Source organism: Ursus arctos, unplaced genomic scaffold, assembly GCF_023065955.2.
Source record: "Ursus arctos isolate Adak ecotype North America unplaced genomic scaffold, UrsArc2.0 scaffold_5, whole genome shotgun sequence".
In the NCBI taxonomy this organism is placed as follows: Eukaryota; Metazoa; Chordata; class Mammalia; order Carnivora; family Ursidae; genus Ursus; species Ursus arctos.
This window is the reverse complement of record NW_026623067.1, coordinates 5,546,317-5,565,095: the sequence shown is the minus strand read 5'-3', so window position 1 is coordinate 5,565,095 and position 18,779 is coordinate 5,546,317. Positions and strand designations below refer to the sequence as shown.

Here is an 18,779-nt window from a genome sequence, read left to right as displayed (position 1 = left end):
TCAATCGATACAGGAAAAGCATTTGACATAATAAGCATCCATTCTTGATAGAAGGAAACATCAACAAAGTAGGGATAGATTGAACACACTTCAACATCAAGAATGTCGCAAATGAAAGACTGACAGCTAATATTATCCTCAATGGGGGAAAATTGAGTGTTTCCCCTATGAACAGGAACATGACAGCGATGTCCCCTCTCATCATTACTATTTAACATAATACGGGAAGTTCTAGCCTCAGGAATCAGACAAAAAAATAAAAATAAAAGGCATCAAGATCAGCAAGGAAGAAGTCAAAATTTCACTCTTTGCAGGCTACATTATACTCTATGTAGAAAACCCAAAAGACTCCACCAAAAAATTGCTGGAAGTAATTCATGAATTTAGCAAAATCACATGATATAAAATCAATGTACACAAATCTGTTGCATTTTTGCACACCAATAATGAAGCAGCAGAACAAAAAATCAAGGAATGGATCCCTTTTGCAATTGAACCAAAAAAAACCCCACAAAAACCTAGGAATAAACCTAACTGAAAAGGTAAAAGATCTGTACTATTATAGAACACTTACAAAAGAAATTGAAGAGGACACAAAGAAATGGAAAAGCATTCCATGATCATGAATTGGAAGACCATTGTTAAAATGTTGATACTATCCAAAGCAGTTTATATATTTAATGCAATCCCTATTAAAAAAAAAAAACTAGTATTCATTACAGAGCTAGAACAAGTAATCCTAAAATTTGTATGGAATCACTAAAGACCCCAGATGGCCAAAGTAATCATGAAAGAGAAAAACAAACCTGGACGCAACACGATACTGGATTTCAATCAGTACTACAAGGCTGTAGTCATCAAGATAGTATGGTACTGGCAGAAAAACAGGCACATAGATCAATGGAAGAGAAAAGAGAACCCAAAAATGGACCCAGAACTGTATGGTCAACTAATCTTCCAAAAAGCAGGAAAGAATATCTAATGGAAAAAAGACAGTCTCTTCAAAAAATGGTGCTGGGAAAATTGGAGGGCTACATGCAGAAGAATGAAACTGGACTGCTTTCTTACACATTACACAAAACTAAATTCAAAATGGATGAAAGACCAAAATGTGAGAGAGGAAACCTTCAAAATCCTAGGGAAGAACACAGGGAAAAACCTCTTTGATGTCAGCCATAGCAACTTCTTACTAGGCACGTCCCTGGAGGAAAGGAAAACAAAAGCAAAATTTAACTATAGGCACTTCATCAAGATATAAAGCTGCTCAGGGAAGAAAACAATCAACAAAACTAAAAGGCATCCTACAGAATGGGAGAAGATACTCGAAAGTGACATATCTAATGCAGGCTTAGCAATATCTATAAAGAATTTATCAAACTGAACACTCAAAAATGAATAATCCAGTTGAGAAATGGGCAGGAGACAGGAATAGACACTTTTCAGAAGAAGACACACCTGTGCCAAACAGACTCATGAAAATATGCTTAACATCAGTCATCATCAGGAAAATACAAATCAAAACCACGATGAGATAGCACCTCATACCTCTCAGATTGGTAAAATTAACAACACAAGAAACAAGTGTTGGTGAAGATGTGCTGAAAGGGAAACCCTCTTGCACTGTCCATTGACTGATGAATGGATAAAGAACATGTGGTATGAATATACATACATACATAGATATAAATTTATATATATATAAATGTATATACATTTCTCTCTGTATGTGTATATATATGTAGAATATATATATTATGTCTCTTAAATAAATTATATATGTATATATATGTGTATATATATATATAATTATACACACATACACACACAATGAGACATTTCTCAGCCATCAAAAAGAATGAAATATTGCCATTTGCAATAATGTGGATTGAACTAGAGTGGATTATGCTAAGTGAAATAATTTAGTCAGAGAAAGATAAACACCATATAATTTCACTCATGTGAAATTTAAGAAAAAAACAGATGAACATATGGGAAGGGGAGGAAAAGGAGAGAAGGAAATAAATCATAAGTATCTCTTAATGATAGAAAACAAATTGAGGGTTAATGGAGGGAGTTGGTGGGGGATGGCCTAGATGGGTGACATGTATTACAGAGGGCATTTATTGTGATGAGCACTGGGTGTTTTATGTATGTGATGAATCACTTAATTCTACTCCTAAAATCAATATTGACTGTATGTTAATTAACAAGGTTTATATCAAAAAATAACATAAAATAAAGCATATCAGAGGTGATGTGGATGGGGGATGGGTGAAACAGGTGAAGGAGGTTAAGAGCACACCTATAATGACCACTACATAATGATGTATTGAATTATTGAATCACTATATTGTGTCTCTGAAACTAACATAATACCACTGTATGTTAAATATACTGGATATAAAATTGAAAACTAAACTAAAATTAGAAAAAGAAAACAAGCAAGAAAAATCTCAAATAAACACCTTACCTTACACCCAAAGGAGATTTAAAAAAGGACAAATTACAAAATCCAAATCTGCAGAAGGAAAGAGATAGTAAAGATTTGAGTAGAAATTAGTGGCATAGATACCAAAAACAAAAACAAAAACAAAAACAAACAAGCAAACAAACAAAACAATATAGCAGGGGTGCCTGGGAGGCTCAGTTGATTAAGTATTTGACTCTTGGCCTCAGCTCAAGTCATTATCTCATAGGATGTGAGAACAATCCCTGTGTTGGGCTCCATACTAGGGAGTCTACCTGAAGATTCTCTCTCTGTTCCTCCACCCCCACTTTCTCTCTGTCTCATAAATAAATAATAAATAAATAAATAAATAAGTCTCAAAACATACACACACACACACGCACACACACTAGAAGAGACCAATGAAACCAGGAATTGTTCTTTAAAAAAATCAAAAATTGATAAACTTCACAGAAGAAGTAGAAGAAGAAGAAGGAGGAGGAGGAGGAGGAGGAAGAGGGGGAGGGGAGAGGGGAGAAGAGGAGGATAGAAAAAGGTCTCAAATAAGCAATATCAGAATTGAGAGAGGCTAAATAATAACTGACCCCACAGAAATACAATCATAAGGCAATTTTATGAAAACTATATTCCAACCAATTGGACTACTGGAAAGATGGATACATAGAAAAATCACTGAAATAGAAAGAAATAGAATATTTTAACAAACTGATAAAAATAAAAAACTCCTGACAAAATTCTAGGATCAGAGTTTTTGCAGGTGAATTCTACAAATCATAAAATGCAAAGTTAATACCTATTTTTCTCAAATTATTCCAAAAAATGGAAGAGGAAGGTAAACTTCCAAATTCATTCAATGGGGGCAAGCATTTACACTGACACCAAACCATCTAAAGACAGCACCAAAAAAGAAAACTACAGGTCAGTATCTCTGATGAATATAGTTTTAAAAATCCTCAACAAAATACTAACCTCCCAAATCCAAACAACATTAAAAATAATTCAACATTAGCAAGTGGGAACTATAAAACACTTATAAAAGAAATTGAAGATGACACAAAGAGATGGAAAAACATTCCATGCTCATTCCATGTTCAGTATTGTTAAAATGCTACCCAAAGCAATCTACAGGTTTAATGAATACTTATCAAAATACCACCAGTATTTTTCACAGAGCTGGAAAAAACCATCTTTAAATTTATACGGAACCACAAAAGATGCTGAATAGCAAAATCAATCTTGAAAAAGAAAAGCTCAGCTGGGGGCATTATAATTTCCACCTTCAAGTTACATTTCAAAGTTGTACTAATGAAAACATCGTGATACTGGCACAAAAATAGACACATAGTTCAATCCAAACAAATAGAAAGCCCAGAAATAATCCCAAAATCATATGGCAAGTTCATCTTCAACAAAACAGGAAAGAATATTCAAAGGGAAAAAGACAGTCTTGTCAACAAACGGTGTAGGGAAACTGGGCAACAACAAAGAAAGAAAGAAAGAAAGAAAGAAAGAAAGAAAGAAAGAAAGAAAGAAAGAAAGAAAGAGAAAAAGAAAGAAAGAGAAAAAGAAAGAAAAAGAAAGAGGGAGGGAGGAAGTAAGTGAGAGAGAAAGAAAGAGAGAGAGAGAAAGAAAAAACAAACTGGACCACTTACACCACATACAAAAATAAATTCAAAATAGATTGAAGACCTAAATGTGAGACCTGAAACTATAAACTATAAAATCTCTAGAAGAGAACACAGGCAATAACTTCTTTGAAATTATCTGTAGCAATTTATTACTAGCTGTAATGTCTCCGGAGGCAAGGAAAAGAAAAACAAAAACTTTTGGGACTACACTAAAAAGCTTAAGAGTTCACTTGTGATGAGCACCAGGTATTGTATGTAAGTATTGAATCACAAAATTGTACACCTGAAACTATTATTACACTGTATGTCCACTAACTGGAATCTAAATAAAAACTTCTCAAAACATAAAAAAAATCTGCACAGCAAAGGAAACAATCAACAAAACTAAAAAGCAAAGTATGGAATGGGAGAAGATGTTTGCTAATGATATATCTGATAAAAGGCTAGTATCCAAAATATATAAAGAACCTGCAAAACTCAATACCCTCAATCCCTTTACACACAAATAATCCAATTAAAAATGGGCAGAAGCCATGAGCAGACATTTCTGCAAAGACATCCAGATGGCCAATAGACACATGAAAAGATTTTTGAATGGGTTTATTTTTCACTTCCTATACTTTTCCAGTGATCTGTATGTCAGCTTTTACACGAATATTTAGTTTCAATTACTATAGCTTGGTAATATAGTTTGAAATTCATAAAGATACCTCCAGTTTTGTTCTTTCTCAATATTACTTTGGATAGTTGATGTCTTTTCTGGTTCAGTACATATTTAACTATATTGAAATTAAAAACTTAAAAAAATAAAACAGAGAATAATCAGAGATGCATACAAAGATCCATGTAAGAGATTCATTTTTAGGACCTACTTTTTATTTCTGTGAAAAATGCCATTGCAAATCTGATAACAATAGCATTGAATCTGTAGGTTGTTTTGAGAAGTATGGATATTTTAACAACATTACTTTCTCAAATCCATGACCACAGAATATTTATCCATTTTTCTGTATCTTTAATTTCTTTTCTGAATCTCTTATACTTTTCAGGGTACAAATCTTTTAACTCCTTGTTTAAATTTATTCTTGGGCATTTTGTCCTTTTTGATGTAATTGTAAACTGGATTGTTTTCCTAATTTCTCCTGTTGATAGTTTGTTGTGTAGAAACACAAATGCAACAACAACAAGTAAATACTTTTTATATTAATTTCCTAACTTGCAAATTTACTAAATTAATTATCAGTTCTACAGATTTTTTTTTTGGTAGAGCCTTTAGGGTTTTCTATGTTTCTATAGATAATATCATACATTCTGTAAATAATGACAGTTTTACTTTTTTCTTTCTAATATGGTTGACTTTTATTTATTTATCTTGCCAAATTTTTGTGGCTAGGTTTCCTAATACTATTTTGAACAAAAGTGTCATAAGGGTGCATCCTTTTCTTGTTTCTGATCTCTTATTTTTAATATTTATCCACTCTTTTTTTTAGATTTTTTACATGTTTAATGGTCATTTGCTTTATTGTCTGGAATTAGGAAATGGTTTACATCCAGCTAGCAATCAAGACTGTATTTTTATGTTTCTTACTACTTATGTAATAGCTGGATGGAGAGTGGAGAATAGGTTTATATGTTTTTGGTACTTATCTTCCCTATTGGATTAATCCATTGGAATTGTTGATTTTTGTTATTATTAGGGTTTAGGTGACTCATTACAGTGATTAAAGAGGGATGACAAATGAGATTTTAATCAAATAGTTGACATATACTCTGGAATTTGTAACACGAGGTAACAAGCAGAAGGACAAAATGCCAACATGCCAAGAATGGTGGAATAAAAGATGGATTGAGCCTACATCCTTGATGATACTGTTGAACCACTGCACTGGCCTGGCTGCATTTTTCCAGACTTCATCGTATGGTAATTAAATGTCTATTGCTTAAATTCTGCTGGCTAAGTTTGTTTCTTGCAGTCAAAGTTATTCTTAACTGATCTGATGTCTCAAATCAAACTCCTTCTTTTCCATTTCCTCTCCCATTCTGTTCCACTTCTTATATTCCTTCAGTTAATGGCATCCACCCAGTTGCCCAAGTCAGAATCTCAGGGATTTTTCTCAACTCCTTTCTCTTGTTCACCTGCCTCCTTGAATACAGGGACTATTTCTTGCTCATCCTTTTATTACCAATTCCTAGTACAATGTCTGGTACACAGAAGACACTCAAAACATGTTTCTTGAACTAAATAAATTGGTGTGTTTAGATATTTAATGTCATGGATTAGTATACAGATACTGAGCAAAGTGAAAAGCATAATCTTGTGAAATATATTTTTTTAGGCCATGGTGAGTTTTGATTAACCAGGCTTGCCCATCATCATAGACCATCTTTCTACTGATTAAAAGACTTTTGTCTCCCTGATTATATGGGTTTTTTTTGTTGGATGAGCACTGTCATATTTTTCTTCTTGGGCTCTTTCATTTTCTTTTCTTTTTTCTTTTTTAAATAATATTTTTATTATATTATGTTAGTCACCATACAGTGCATCCCTAGTTTTTGATGTAAAGTTCCATGATTCGTTACTTGTGTATAACACCCAGTGCACATGCAATACGTGCCCTCCTTACTACCCATCACCAGCCTATCCCATTCCCCCACCCCCCTCCCCTCTGAAGCCCTCAGTTTGTTTCCCAGAGTCCATAGTCTCTCATGTTCATTCCCCCTTCTGTTTATCCCCCCTTCATTCTCCCCTTCCTTCTCCTATGGATCTTCCTACTTCTTATGTTCCATAAATGAGTGAAACCATATGATAATTGTCTTTCTCTGCTCGACTTATTTCATTTAGCATTATCTCCTCCAGTCCCATCCATGTCGCTGCAAATGTTGTGAATATCGACTTATTTTTGAGAGAGAGAGAAAGTGGGGAAAAGGGCAGAGGGAGAGAATCTTCAAACAGACTCCCCGCTGAGTGCAAGAGCTCTAATCAGGACTCGATGCCACCACCCGGGAGATCATGACCCAAGTCAGAAACCAAGAGTAGCACAGCCAACTGACAGAGCCACCCAGTGACCTGTCTTGTTTCTGATCTTAAAAGAATGGCTTTCATGGGACGCCTGGGTGGCTCAGTCAGCAGGGTGTCCTACTCTTGCTTTCAACCCAGGTCATGATCTAGGGGTCATGAGATCCAGCCCTGAATCAGGCTCTGAGCTCAGCTGTGAGTCTGCTCAAGATGTTCTCTCTCTCTCTCTGTAAAATAAATAAATAAATCTTCAAAATATTTATTAAAAATTATATATATGCACACATACATACCTACACAAACGGCTTTCAAGTTTACAGTGTTGAGTATGACATTAGTTGTGGGGTTGCCATTTATGGCCTTTATTATGTTGAGGTATGTTCCCTCTATATTCACTTTGTTAATAGCTTATATCATAAATGAGTGTTGAATTACATCACATAGTTTTCTTCATCTGTTGAAATAATCATAGGATTTTGTCCTTGACTTTATTAATGTGATACATCACATTGATTCATTTGTGGATGTTTAACCATCCTTATTAATATATGTGTTTATTGCCATAAGCCTTCCATTTTTACCTAGTTTGCCTCACCCCATAAGGTTTAGTATACTGTGTTTCCATTTAGGTTGATCGCAGGATATCTGTTATTTCCCTTTTGATTTATTCCTTGAGTTGTTTGTCATTCAGGATTGTGGTGTTTTTCACATATTTGTGAATTTTAAAGTTTTATGTTTATTGTTCACTTTTAGTTTTATGCCATCATAATTCAAAAACATACATGATACAATTTCAGTCTTATTAAACTTAAAAGAAATTTATTTTGGCTTAAAATATGGTCTATCTGAGGGAAATCCATGTGTGCTTGATAAAAAATATTTATTCTCCTATTGTTGGATGAAGTCACCTGATATGTTTACAGGTCTACTTGGCCTAATACATTGTTCCAGTTCTTTTTTTTTTTTTCTTTTTTTTTGAGGAGAGGGGAAGAAGGAGAGATAGAGCGAGTGAGAGAATCTCTTCTCAGCACAGAGTCAGACAGAGGACTCAATCTTACAACCCTGAGATTATGACCTGAACCAAAATCAAGATTAAGAAGATGTGGTCCAGGGGTGCCTGGGTAGCGCAGTCGTTAAGCGTCTGCCTTCGGCTCACGGTGTGATCCTGGCGTTCCGGGATCGAGTCCCACATAGGGCTCCTCGGCTGGGAACCTGCTTCTTCCTCTCCCTCTCCCCTGCTGTGTTCCCTCTCTCGCTGGCTGTCTCTCTGTCACATAAATAAATAAAATCTTAAAAAAAAGATGTGGCCCATATATACAATGAAATATTACTCAGCTATCAGAAGGAACAATTTCTCAACATTTGCTACAACATGGGCAGCACTGGAGGAGATAATGCTAAGTAATAAGTCAAGCAGAGAAAGACAATTATCATATGGTTTCTCTCATCTATGGAACATAAGAAGTAGGAAGATCGGTAGGAGAAGAAAGGGATAAAGAAAGGGGGTAATCAGAAGGGGGAATGAAGCATGAGAGATTATGGACTCTGAGAAACAAACTAAGGGCTTCAGAGGGGAATGGGATAGGCTGGTGTTGGGTAGTAAGGAGGGCGCATATTGCATGGTGCACTGGGTGTTATACGCAACTAATGAATCACGGAACTTTACATTAAAAACCAGGGATGTACTGTATGGTGACTAACATAATATAATACAGAATATTATTATTAAAAAAAAAGTTGGATGCTTAACTGAGCCACCCAGGTGCTCCCAGTCCATTTTTAAATTGATTTTATGCATGGATAAAGTATCCATTATTGAAAGTGGATTATTGCAGGGGTGCCTGGGTTGCTGGGTCAGTTAAACGTCTGCCTTCTGCTCTGGTTGTGATCCCGGGATCCTTGGATCAAGACTCACATCAATATCCCACTCAGCAGGGAGCCTGTTGCTCCCTCTCCTTCTACCTGAGGCTCACCCTGATTGTTCTCTCTCTTTCCCCGTCGAATGAATAAAATATATTTTTTTTAAAAAAGTGGGTTATTGCAGTACCTTACTATAATTATATTGCTGTCTATTTGTCTCTTCAGATCTGCTAATATTTGTTTCTTGTATATATTATGTGCTCCTATGCTGGGTGCATAAATATTTACTATTGATACCTTCTTGACAAATTGACCCTTTTATCATTATATAATGTCCTGCTTTATCTTTCTTAGTGTTTGTCCTAAAGTCTATTTTGTTTAACATAGATATAGCTACCCATGACCACTTTTGATTTCCATTTGCACAGAATATTTCTATTTCTTCCTATCCAGCTTATCTTCTCATTTAATGTTTAAGTGAGTCTTGTAAGCATGGTATAGGTGTGTCTTGTATTTTAAAATCAATGTAGCTAATCTTTTATTAGAGTATTTAATGCATTTACACTTAAAGACATTATCATTAAATTATTTATTATTACCATCCAACTAATTATTTTTGGCTGCTTTTTATTTCATTTCTTCACACATGCTGTCCTACTTTGTAATTTAATAATTTTCTGAGGAGTTATAATTTAATTTCCTTCTCTTTATTGTTTTATCTGCTATAGATTGTATGTGTGTGATTACTATGAAGCTTATATAAAACATAGTTATAATGATCTATATAAATGAATAACTTAACTTTGATCAAATACCAAAATTTTACTCATTTAATTCCCTTCTTACATATTCTCATGTTGAAATATACATCTTTTTATATTGTGTATCATTAACACATTATTGTAATTACAGTTATTTCAATCGTTTTTCTAACATTGAAGTGAAAGCTAAGTGATTAACTCACCACCATATTACAGTATTAGAGAATTATTAATCAAACTATGTAGTTACCTTTTTGAGTGTGTTACGTATTTTCCTGTTTTCATTTACAAGGTTTTTTTTTCTTTCATTTTCATTTAAATGTGAAGAACTTGAGGGTTTTTTTGATACTTGTTTCCTTTTTTTAATAATATTTTTTATTATATTATGTTAGTCACCATACAGTACACCCCTAGTTTTTGATGTAAAGTTCCATGATTCATTACTTGCGTATAACACCCAGTGCACCATGCAATACGTGCCCTCCTTAATACCCATCACCAGCCTACCCTATTCCCCCACCCCCCTCCCCTCTGATGCCTTCAGTTTGTTTCCCAGAGTCCATAGTTTCTCATGGAACTTGTTTTAACATTTCATTTAATTCAGATTTTATGGTGGTAAACTACTGCTTTTATTTGTCTGGGAAATTATTTTTCTTCAATTCTGAAGAACAACTGTTGTAGGTTAAAAAAAAAACTTGATTAGAACTAACTTTCTGTCTTTTTAAAAATATTTTATTTATTTATTTGAGAAAGAGAGAAGGCACATGTACGGGTAGAGGGAGAGGGAAGAGCAAAGCCCCTGTTGAGCAGGAATCCTTATGCAGGACTCAATCCCAGGACCCTGGGATCATGACCTGAGTCAAAGTCAAATGCTTAACTGACTGAACCACCCAGGGATCCCATCTTTCTTTCTTTTGCTTTCTTCACCTTCAATATATCATCCCACTTGACCTGGCCTATATTATTTCTGCTGAGAAATCTGGTAGACTTATTTGTGTTATCTTGTATGTGCAGAATTTCTTTTTATAAAATTATCTTTTTGGCTTGATTTCAGACAGTTTTATTATGACGTGCCTTGGAGAAAAATATTTGCTTAAATCTTGGGTACCATGAACTGCATTAACGTGGATGTCCATATCTCCCAGAATTTAGGAAGTTTTTGGAGATTATTACTTTACTTTTTTTTTCATTATTACTTTAAATGGACTTTCTTCACCCTTCTACCTCTCTTCTTCTGAGACTTCTGTAATGGGGGGGGGGGCAGGGGGCTTAACTTGATGGTATTCCCTAATCATGATAGCTTCCTTTAATCTTTTTCATTCATTTTGTTTGTTCAACTCTAATTTGTTAAATTTGTATAACCTGCCTTCAAGTTCACAGTTCCTTTTGTTTGATCAAATCTATTTTTTACGTTTTCTGTTGCAATTTTTAATAATAATATTTTTATTATTATATTATGTTAGTCACCATACACTACATCCCTAGTTTTTGATGTAAAGTTCCATGATTCATTACTTGCGTATAACACCCAGTGCATCACGCAATATATTCCCTCCTTACTATCCATCACCAGCCTATCCCGATCCCCCACCCCCTTCCCCTCTGAAGCCCACAGTTTGTTTCCCAGAGTCCATAGTCTCTCATGGTTCATTCCCCTTCAGTTTACCCCCCTTCTGTTTATCGATCTTCCTACTTCTTACATTCCATAAATGAGTGAAACCATATGATAATTGTTTTTCTCTGCTTGACTTATTTCACTCAGCATTATCTCCTCCAGTCCCATCCATGTTGCAGCAAATGTTGAGAAATCGTTCTTTTTGATGGCTGAGTAATATTCCATTGTATCTATGGACCACATCTTCTTAATCCAGTCATCTGTTGAAAGGCATCTCGTCTCCCTCCACGATTTAGCTATTGTGGACAATGCTGGTATGAACATTGGGGTACATATGGCCCTTCTCTTCACTACATCTGTATCTTTGGGGTAAATACCCAGTAGTGCAATGGCTAGGTCATAGGGTAGCTCAATTTTAAACTTTTTAAGGGACTTCCACACTGTTTTCCAAAGTGGTTGTACCAACTTGCATTCCCACCAACAATGTAGGAGGGATCCCCTTTCTCCACATCCTCTCCAACATTTGTTGTTTCCGGCCTTGTCAATTTTTGCTATTCTAACTGGTGTAAGGTGGTATCTTAGTGTGCTTTTGATTTGAATTTCCCTGATGGCTAATGATTTTGAACATTTTTTCATGTGTCAGTTAGCCATTTGTATGTCTTCATTGGAAAACTGTCTGTTCATATCTTCTGCCCATTTTATGATTTGATTATTAGTTTCTCACGTATTGAGTTTGAGAAGTTCTTTGTAGATCTTGGATGCCAGTCTTTTATCTGTAGTGTCATTTGAAAATATCTTCTCCCATTCTGTGGGCTGCCTCTTAGTTTTTTTTGACTGTTTCCTTGGCTGTGCACAAAGTTTTTATCTTGATGAAATCCCACAAGTTCATTTTATCTTTTGTTTCTCTTGCCTTTGGAGATGTGTTATGAAAAGTTTTCTTTGGCTGATGTCATAGAGGTTGCTGCCTATGTTCTCCTCTAGGATTTTGATGGATTCCTGTCTCACCTCGAGGTCTTTCATCCATTTGCAGTTTATCTTTTTATATGGTGTGAACGAGTGGTCAAGTATCATTCTTTTGAATGTAGCTGTCCAGTTTTTCCAGCACCATTTATTGAAGAGACTGTCTTTTTTCCACTGGATGTTTTTTCCTGCTTTATCAAAGATTAGTTGCCAAAAGAGGCGAGGGTCCATTTCTGTGTTCTCTATTCTGTTCCATTGGTCTATGTGTCTGTTTTTGTGCCACTACCATGCTGTCTTTTTGATCACAGCTTTCTAGTACAGCTTGAAATCCGGCATTGTGATGCCCCAACTTTGTTTTTTTTTTTCTTTTCAACACTTCCTTAGCGATTCATGGCCTTTTCTGGTTCCACACAAATTTAAGGGCTATTTGTTCCAGTTCTTTGAAAAATGTCATTGGTATTTTGATCGGGATAGTACTGAAAGTGTAGATGGCTCTGGGTAGCACGGACATTTTAACTATGTTAATTCTTCCGATCCATGAGCATGTGCTTTTGATTTGAATTTCCCTGATGGCTAATGATGTTGAATATTTTTTCATGTGTGTGTTAGCCATTTGTATGTCTTCATTGGAAAAATGTATGTTCATATCTTCTGCCCATTTTATGATTTGTTTATTTGTTTCTTGTATATTGAGTTTGAGATGTTCTTTGTAGATCTTGGATACCAGTCTTTTATCTGTAGTGTAATTTGCAAATATCTTTTCCCATTCCATGGGCTGCCTTTTAGTTTTTTGACTGTTTCCTTGGCTGTGCAGAAGCTTTTTATCTTGATGAAATCCCACAGTTCATTTTTTCTTTTGTTTCTCTTGCTTTTGGAGATGTGTCATGATACTCTATATGGAAAACCCAAAAGAATCCACCCCCAAACTACTAGAAGTTATAGAACAATTCAGTACTGTGGTGGGATACAAAATCAATGCTCAGAAGTCATTTGCATTTCTATACATGGACAGTGAGACTGAAGAAGAGAAATTAGGGAAACCATTCCATTTACAATAGCACCAAAAATCATATATTATCTCAGAATTAACTTAACCAGAGACATAAAGGATCTATATTCTAGAAACTACAAATCACTCGTGAAAGACATTGAAGAAGACACAAAAAGATGGGAAAATATTCCATGCTCATGGATTGGAAGAGTTAACATAGTTAAAATGTCTATGCTACCCAGAGCAATCTACACTTTCAATGCCATCCCAATCAAAATACCAATGACATTTTTCTGTTGCAATTTTTTTTAATTTAATTTTTTAAATTTATTTTTATTTTAAATTTATTTATTTTATTTTATTTTAAATTCGCCAGAATTCCAGAACTTTCATTTTGTTCATTTTCATGATTTCTTTCTGTTTAATTTCTCATTTATGTTTATTGTTTTTCTGACTTTGTTGATTTTTGTTGTTGTTGTTCTCCCTGAGCTTTCTTAAAATAACTATTTTGAACTACTTAGCTGGCAAATTAAAATCTTTATTTTAGAGGGACCAATTAATAGAAAATTATTATATTTCTTTGGTGGCATAGTTCATTGACTTTTCATGTTCCCTGAAGTTTTATATTACTGTCTTAAATTTAAACAAATATATTCACCTCCTTTAGTCTTTAATGAGTGTTATCAAGAAATAAATGTCATCTGTCAGACCTGCTATATATTCCACTGTTTTCCAAAATTTTTCTTTATATAAGCAGACTCCACCCTTCTTCTTTCCTTTTTTGGAGGAATTAAGATGTTATGTCTTCTAATGAACCTGCGAAGTGAGACAGGTGCTGGAAACCTCCCGTTTGCTCTCCTTATTGTGCTGAATGCTCAGGTTTGTGTGCTTCTTCCTAATCCCACAGAATTGGGTCATCTTTCTGTACATACTCACTCACTGTTTGCAAACTCACTCATTTTGCCCTCTGAGACATATACAGGGAGTTGGCCATAAGGCAGGGTGTGTGTGTGTGTGTGTGTGTATGAGATGGTGCCCATGGGCCATCTGAAGGATGTGTATGTGAGACATACCAACTGGCTCACGTGTGTGCTTCCTGATGGAGTCTCTGAAGTAGTTAATAGGATCCATCTTCTTTTGATGCATTCTGAGCCTTTCTAACTCAGTTTTCAGCCTTCCCCTATGTCCCACTTCTGGAAATCACCTCAGTATTCAAATGGGGTGAGACATGGGTTTCTTTGGTAGGTTTCCGTATATGGGTGCTTATTCACTGCTCTTACTTCTGAGATCTCTCTTGACACTGATGTATGCTGTCATGGGGAAGCAGCGACATGGATGAAGTGAAACTGCTCCTTTCCCCCTCTTCAATGCATTCAATCTTGGATATTTTGCTCTAATCATAAGCTTGAACGTCTCCACTGGATTCCTGTGATCCAACAAAGGCATTATTTTTTTTTCTTAAAGATTTTATTTATTTGAGAGAGAGCATGCATGAGAGAGAGCAAGAGAGAGCAAGCAGGAGCAGGGACAGAGGGAGAAGGAGAAGAAGACTTCCTGTTGAGCAAAGTGCCTGATGATGCAGGGTTTAAACCCAGGACCCTGGGATCATGATCCAAGCTGAAGGCAGGTACATAAAAGACTGAGCCATCCAGGTGCCCTCAACAAAGGCATTCTTGTCTACAGGTAATTATAAAATTTGGTGTTCTGTCGGGGGGAAATGATATAAGACTCTTATTCCATTATTTGTTAACATCACTCAAATTACACAAGTCTTAAAAATAAATTGTGTATAGTAGCCAAGAGATAAGTGGGAAGAATGACATTTTACTTACTTAACTACTGTACAATATATATTGGTTAATTTTGAATTAAGAAGCATTTTGATTTTTTTGAAGAATCATGAGTTTAGTTATGCAACTAATCATTTTTAAATTGTGACTATTGTATGTATATTTGGAAAACATGATAAGTTAAAAATAACTGGGTAAAAAAGTATAGTAAGATCTCATTTATTTTGATTTTTGAATTTGTATATTGTAAATACACAGGAAAACGCAAAAAAAAAAAAAAAAAAAAAAAGGAAAAATCTGATAATTTTCCCCAAGGGATAGAAAACAGGAGTGGAAATGAAAAAGGAAATTTAAGTCTCTCCATTATCTTGTATCTTAACTATTTTATATGCTGTAAGGAATGGTATCCTGCTTGTGACAAATATTTTTAAAAAATCAAAATAAGTAGACATGTGACCACTGGGCGTTAAACACAATTGGATGTTATACACAACTGATGAATCATTGAACCTTACATTGCAAACTAATGATGTACTATATGTTCGCTAATTGAATTTAAATTAAAAAAATAAAAAAGGAAAATAAGTAGAAAAAATCAAATATCAATCAAATATAAATCAATTTTGATTTAAAAAATCAAAATAAGTAGAAAAATAAAAAGACACAGCTAATCGCTTTTGTTCAGATATGAGATTATAAATTAAAATCAATCCATTACCTGACAATGTAAAGTTTCACAGAAGTCTTTTAACAGATTTTTTATTAATTAGGTCTCATGGGGGTTAACCCCACTGGGGAAAAAAAATCCCAACGTGGACCTAATTCTTTGCACTTCGGACTTCATGTTTGTGATGACAATATGAGACAGCATCAGAACTCAGGTTAATGCAGTTGATTAGTTCTCATTCTAATTAATCAATTGTAAACATTCACAAAATTACAATTCCCATATAAGTACCCTTTGAATCTGTGCTTGCCAGTCAGAGAGAAGAAAGTCACTCAGCAACACACTGGAAACCAGAGCAATAGCAATGTTTAAACAGGAATTTTTATACTGTTGGACAAAAGATCTGACTTTTCAACTTTTCTTCCAATGTGAGAACTTGTCCTTTATTAGCTTCATTTTTATGATTAAGTTTCTCAGTGTTTTAAATAACTGACTCCTAAAATTAGGGAAACTCTATTTGTATTAGGTAAGTGAATTTTTTCCAAACCTCTATGTATCTACTGTAAGCTTCCCAGTGTTATTCCAGCTCTCTTGACATGTTTAAGCAGGTAAATTTATTTCATCTGTTTGCATTACACTTTCCTTTAGGAAAATAAGGTATTTTAATTTAGATGAGTTTCAAAGTAGGTATTTTAATTTTGGTTATTAGTTGCATAGTAGGCATGTGTCCTTACTGAAGGAAAACAACTAAATCATAATGAATAATACATAAGTACTTCTAGGATTTTATTGACTTTTAAAATAAAGCTCACATATTATCTTCTTAAAGCCTTTGTATAAATGTTAGTGATTTATTGTAACCCTGATGACATTGAAGTTGTACATTGTTATCATATCATTGTTACAGAAAAAAATACAAAGACAATTTTTATTTCTACCCATCTCTTCCCTCCAATTTACCTATGCTATAATAGGGTAGAGAAAAATAGAGGAAGAAGTAATACCCCCGTTATTCATACTGAGTCTTCAAACCATAAGAGAGACTTTCAACCATGGAAAACATAATGAGGGTTTTTGGAGGGGTGGTGGGTGTGGGAATGGGCTAAATAGGTGGTGGGTATTAAGGAGAGCACTTGTTGGGATAAGCACTGGGCATTTATGTAAGTGATGAATCACTAAATTCTACTCTTAAAACTAATATTACACTCTGTATTAGCTAACTAGAATTTAAATAAAAACTTGAAATGTTAAAAAACAAATATACCAAGAACACAGTGCACATTGAACTAAAGCAAATTTCTGAGAATACGTAAACAAATTATTCTATTTTATTCCAAATTTCCCTGTATTATAACCTATTCCATCAAAGTAAAATGATTATGTGAGGTAATATTTGTGTATTTTATGCATAATTATGAATGTGAGGTAGTGTTTGTCTATTTTATGCATAAATTTTAGGTTGACATATGAAAAAATATTCTAATCTACCTTAATGATGATGTTAATACAATTTTTTCTCCATGCATTGAAGAAATTATAGTTTGCAAGATATGCTCTACCCCAGGAATAACATCACAATCATTGAATAACAGAAAACCATCAAAAAGAGACAGATACTGAAGATTCAAGAAAATTTTTCTTATGTTTCAAAAAAAAAATCAAAATGCATGAGAAATTAATCAATGTGACCCTAATAACAAAATTTGTGCTCATGGGATTCCCTGATGATCAGGTGCTACAGAGGCTCTATGCTGCCTTCTTCTCCCTGGTTTACCTGGTGGCACTAATGGGAAACATCCTCATTATCACCCTTACCACCATTGACCAGCATCTCCAAACCCCCATGTACTTCCTCTTGAAAAATCTGTCTTTGATTGATATCTGTTACATCTCTGTCACTGTCCCCAAATCCGTCATGAACTCTCTGACCAACAGCCATTCCATCTCCTTCGTGGGATGTGCCTCACAAGTTTTCCTTGTTGTTTTCTTTGCTGGCACAGAGTTTGCCCTACTTCTGGTGATGTCCTATGACCGTTATGTTGCCATCTGCTGTCCTCTGCACTATGAGGCCATCATGAATAGAGATTCCTGTGTGCAGATGGTGACAGCATCATGGTTCATTGGGTGTGTCTATGGATCCATACATGTTGCAGGTACATTCTCTGTCCATTTCTGTGGTTCCAACATAGTGCATCAGTTTTTCTGTGACATTCCATCATTGCTCACACTGGCTTGTTCTGGAGAGCAAATTCTAGAATATGTGTTTATTAATGTTAGTTTTTGTTTTGTTTTTGTATGTTTTACTTTCATGGTTGCTTCCTATGTTTATATTGTGTCCACTGTCCTAAGAATTCCTTCTTCACAAGGCAGGTTTAAAACCTTCTCCACCTGCATGCCCCATCTAACTGTGGTAACCCTGTTCCTCTCTTCTGTATATATTGCATATTTAGGTTTAACCTCAAAATCCCCATCGTCACTGAACATCTTTATGTCTGTGTTATATTCTTTATTACCTCCCAGCCTGAATCCTGTCATTTACAGCCTGAGAAACAGGGACATGAAAGCGGCCCTTGGAAAAGTTTTTGGTGAAAAAATGACACCAAATATATAAATATTTGAAATATTAATGATTCTGATACCCACTAATGTGTATCAAATTATTGGTTTATACAATTAAGTTGATAATCAGAAATAAAAATACTTTCAAGTCAAATACAAATATTTTCAAAATATTTGGTTTACAAAGTTGTTAAGTTATTAGATACCTATTTTATCATTGGTGTTGCTACATCGGATGCTTTATTTATAGAGGTAGATGGGCCTGAATGTCAGTGAGTGTCTTGGCAATTTCCAAATCAATGGAAATATTCCAATCATTATCTTCACATCAGTAGGCCACTTATATAAAGTAATATTGTTTTTAATTTCAAGTACATCCTAATCAGCACTGGTTTAATTCTTACTTGAAAAGATTTTATAATAGTTTCAAATTTTACATATTTTATTATAATTCCAGATTGTGAT

The 18,779-nt window shown here is 34.6% G+C and overlaps 1 protein-coding gene across 1 annotated transcript; it reads left to right on the top strand.

Annotated features, from left to right (window-relative positions):
* Positions 1 to 17,418: 17,418 nt before the first annotated feature.
* LOC113261854 (olfactory receptor 14A16-like) lies at positions 17,419 to 18,366 on the top strand. The gene has a single exon (XM_026508175.3). It carries the CDS (start codon positions 17,419 to 17,421, stop codon positions 18,364 to 18,366), a length of 948 nt encoding a protein of 315 aa, XP_026363960.3.
* The last annotated feature ends 413 nt before the right edge of the window (positions 18,367 to 18,779 follow it).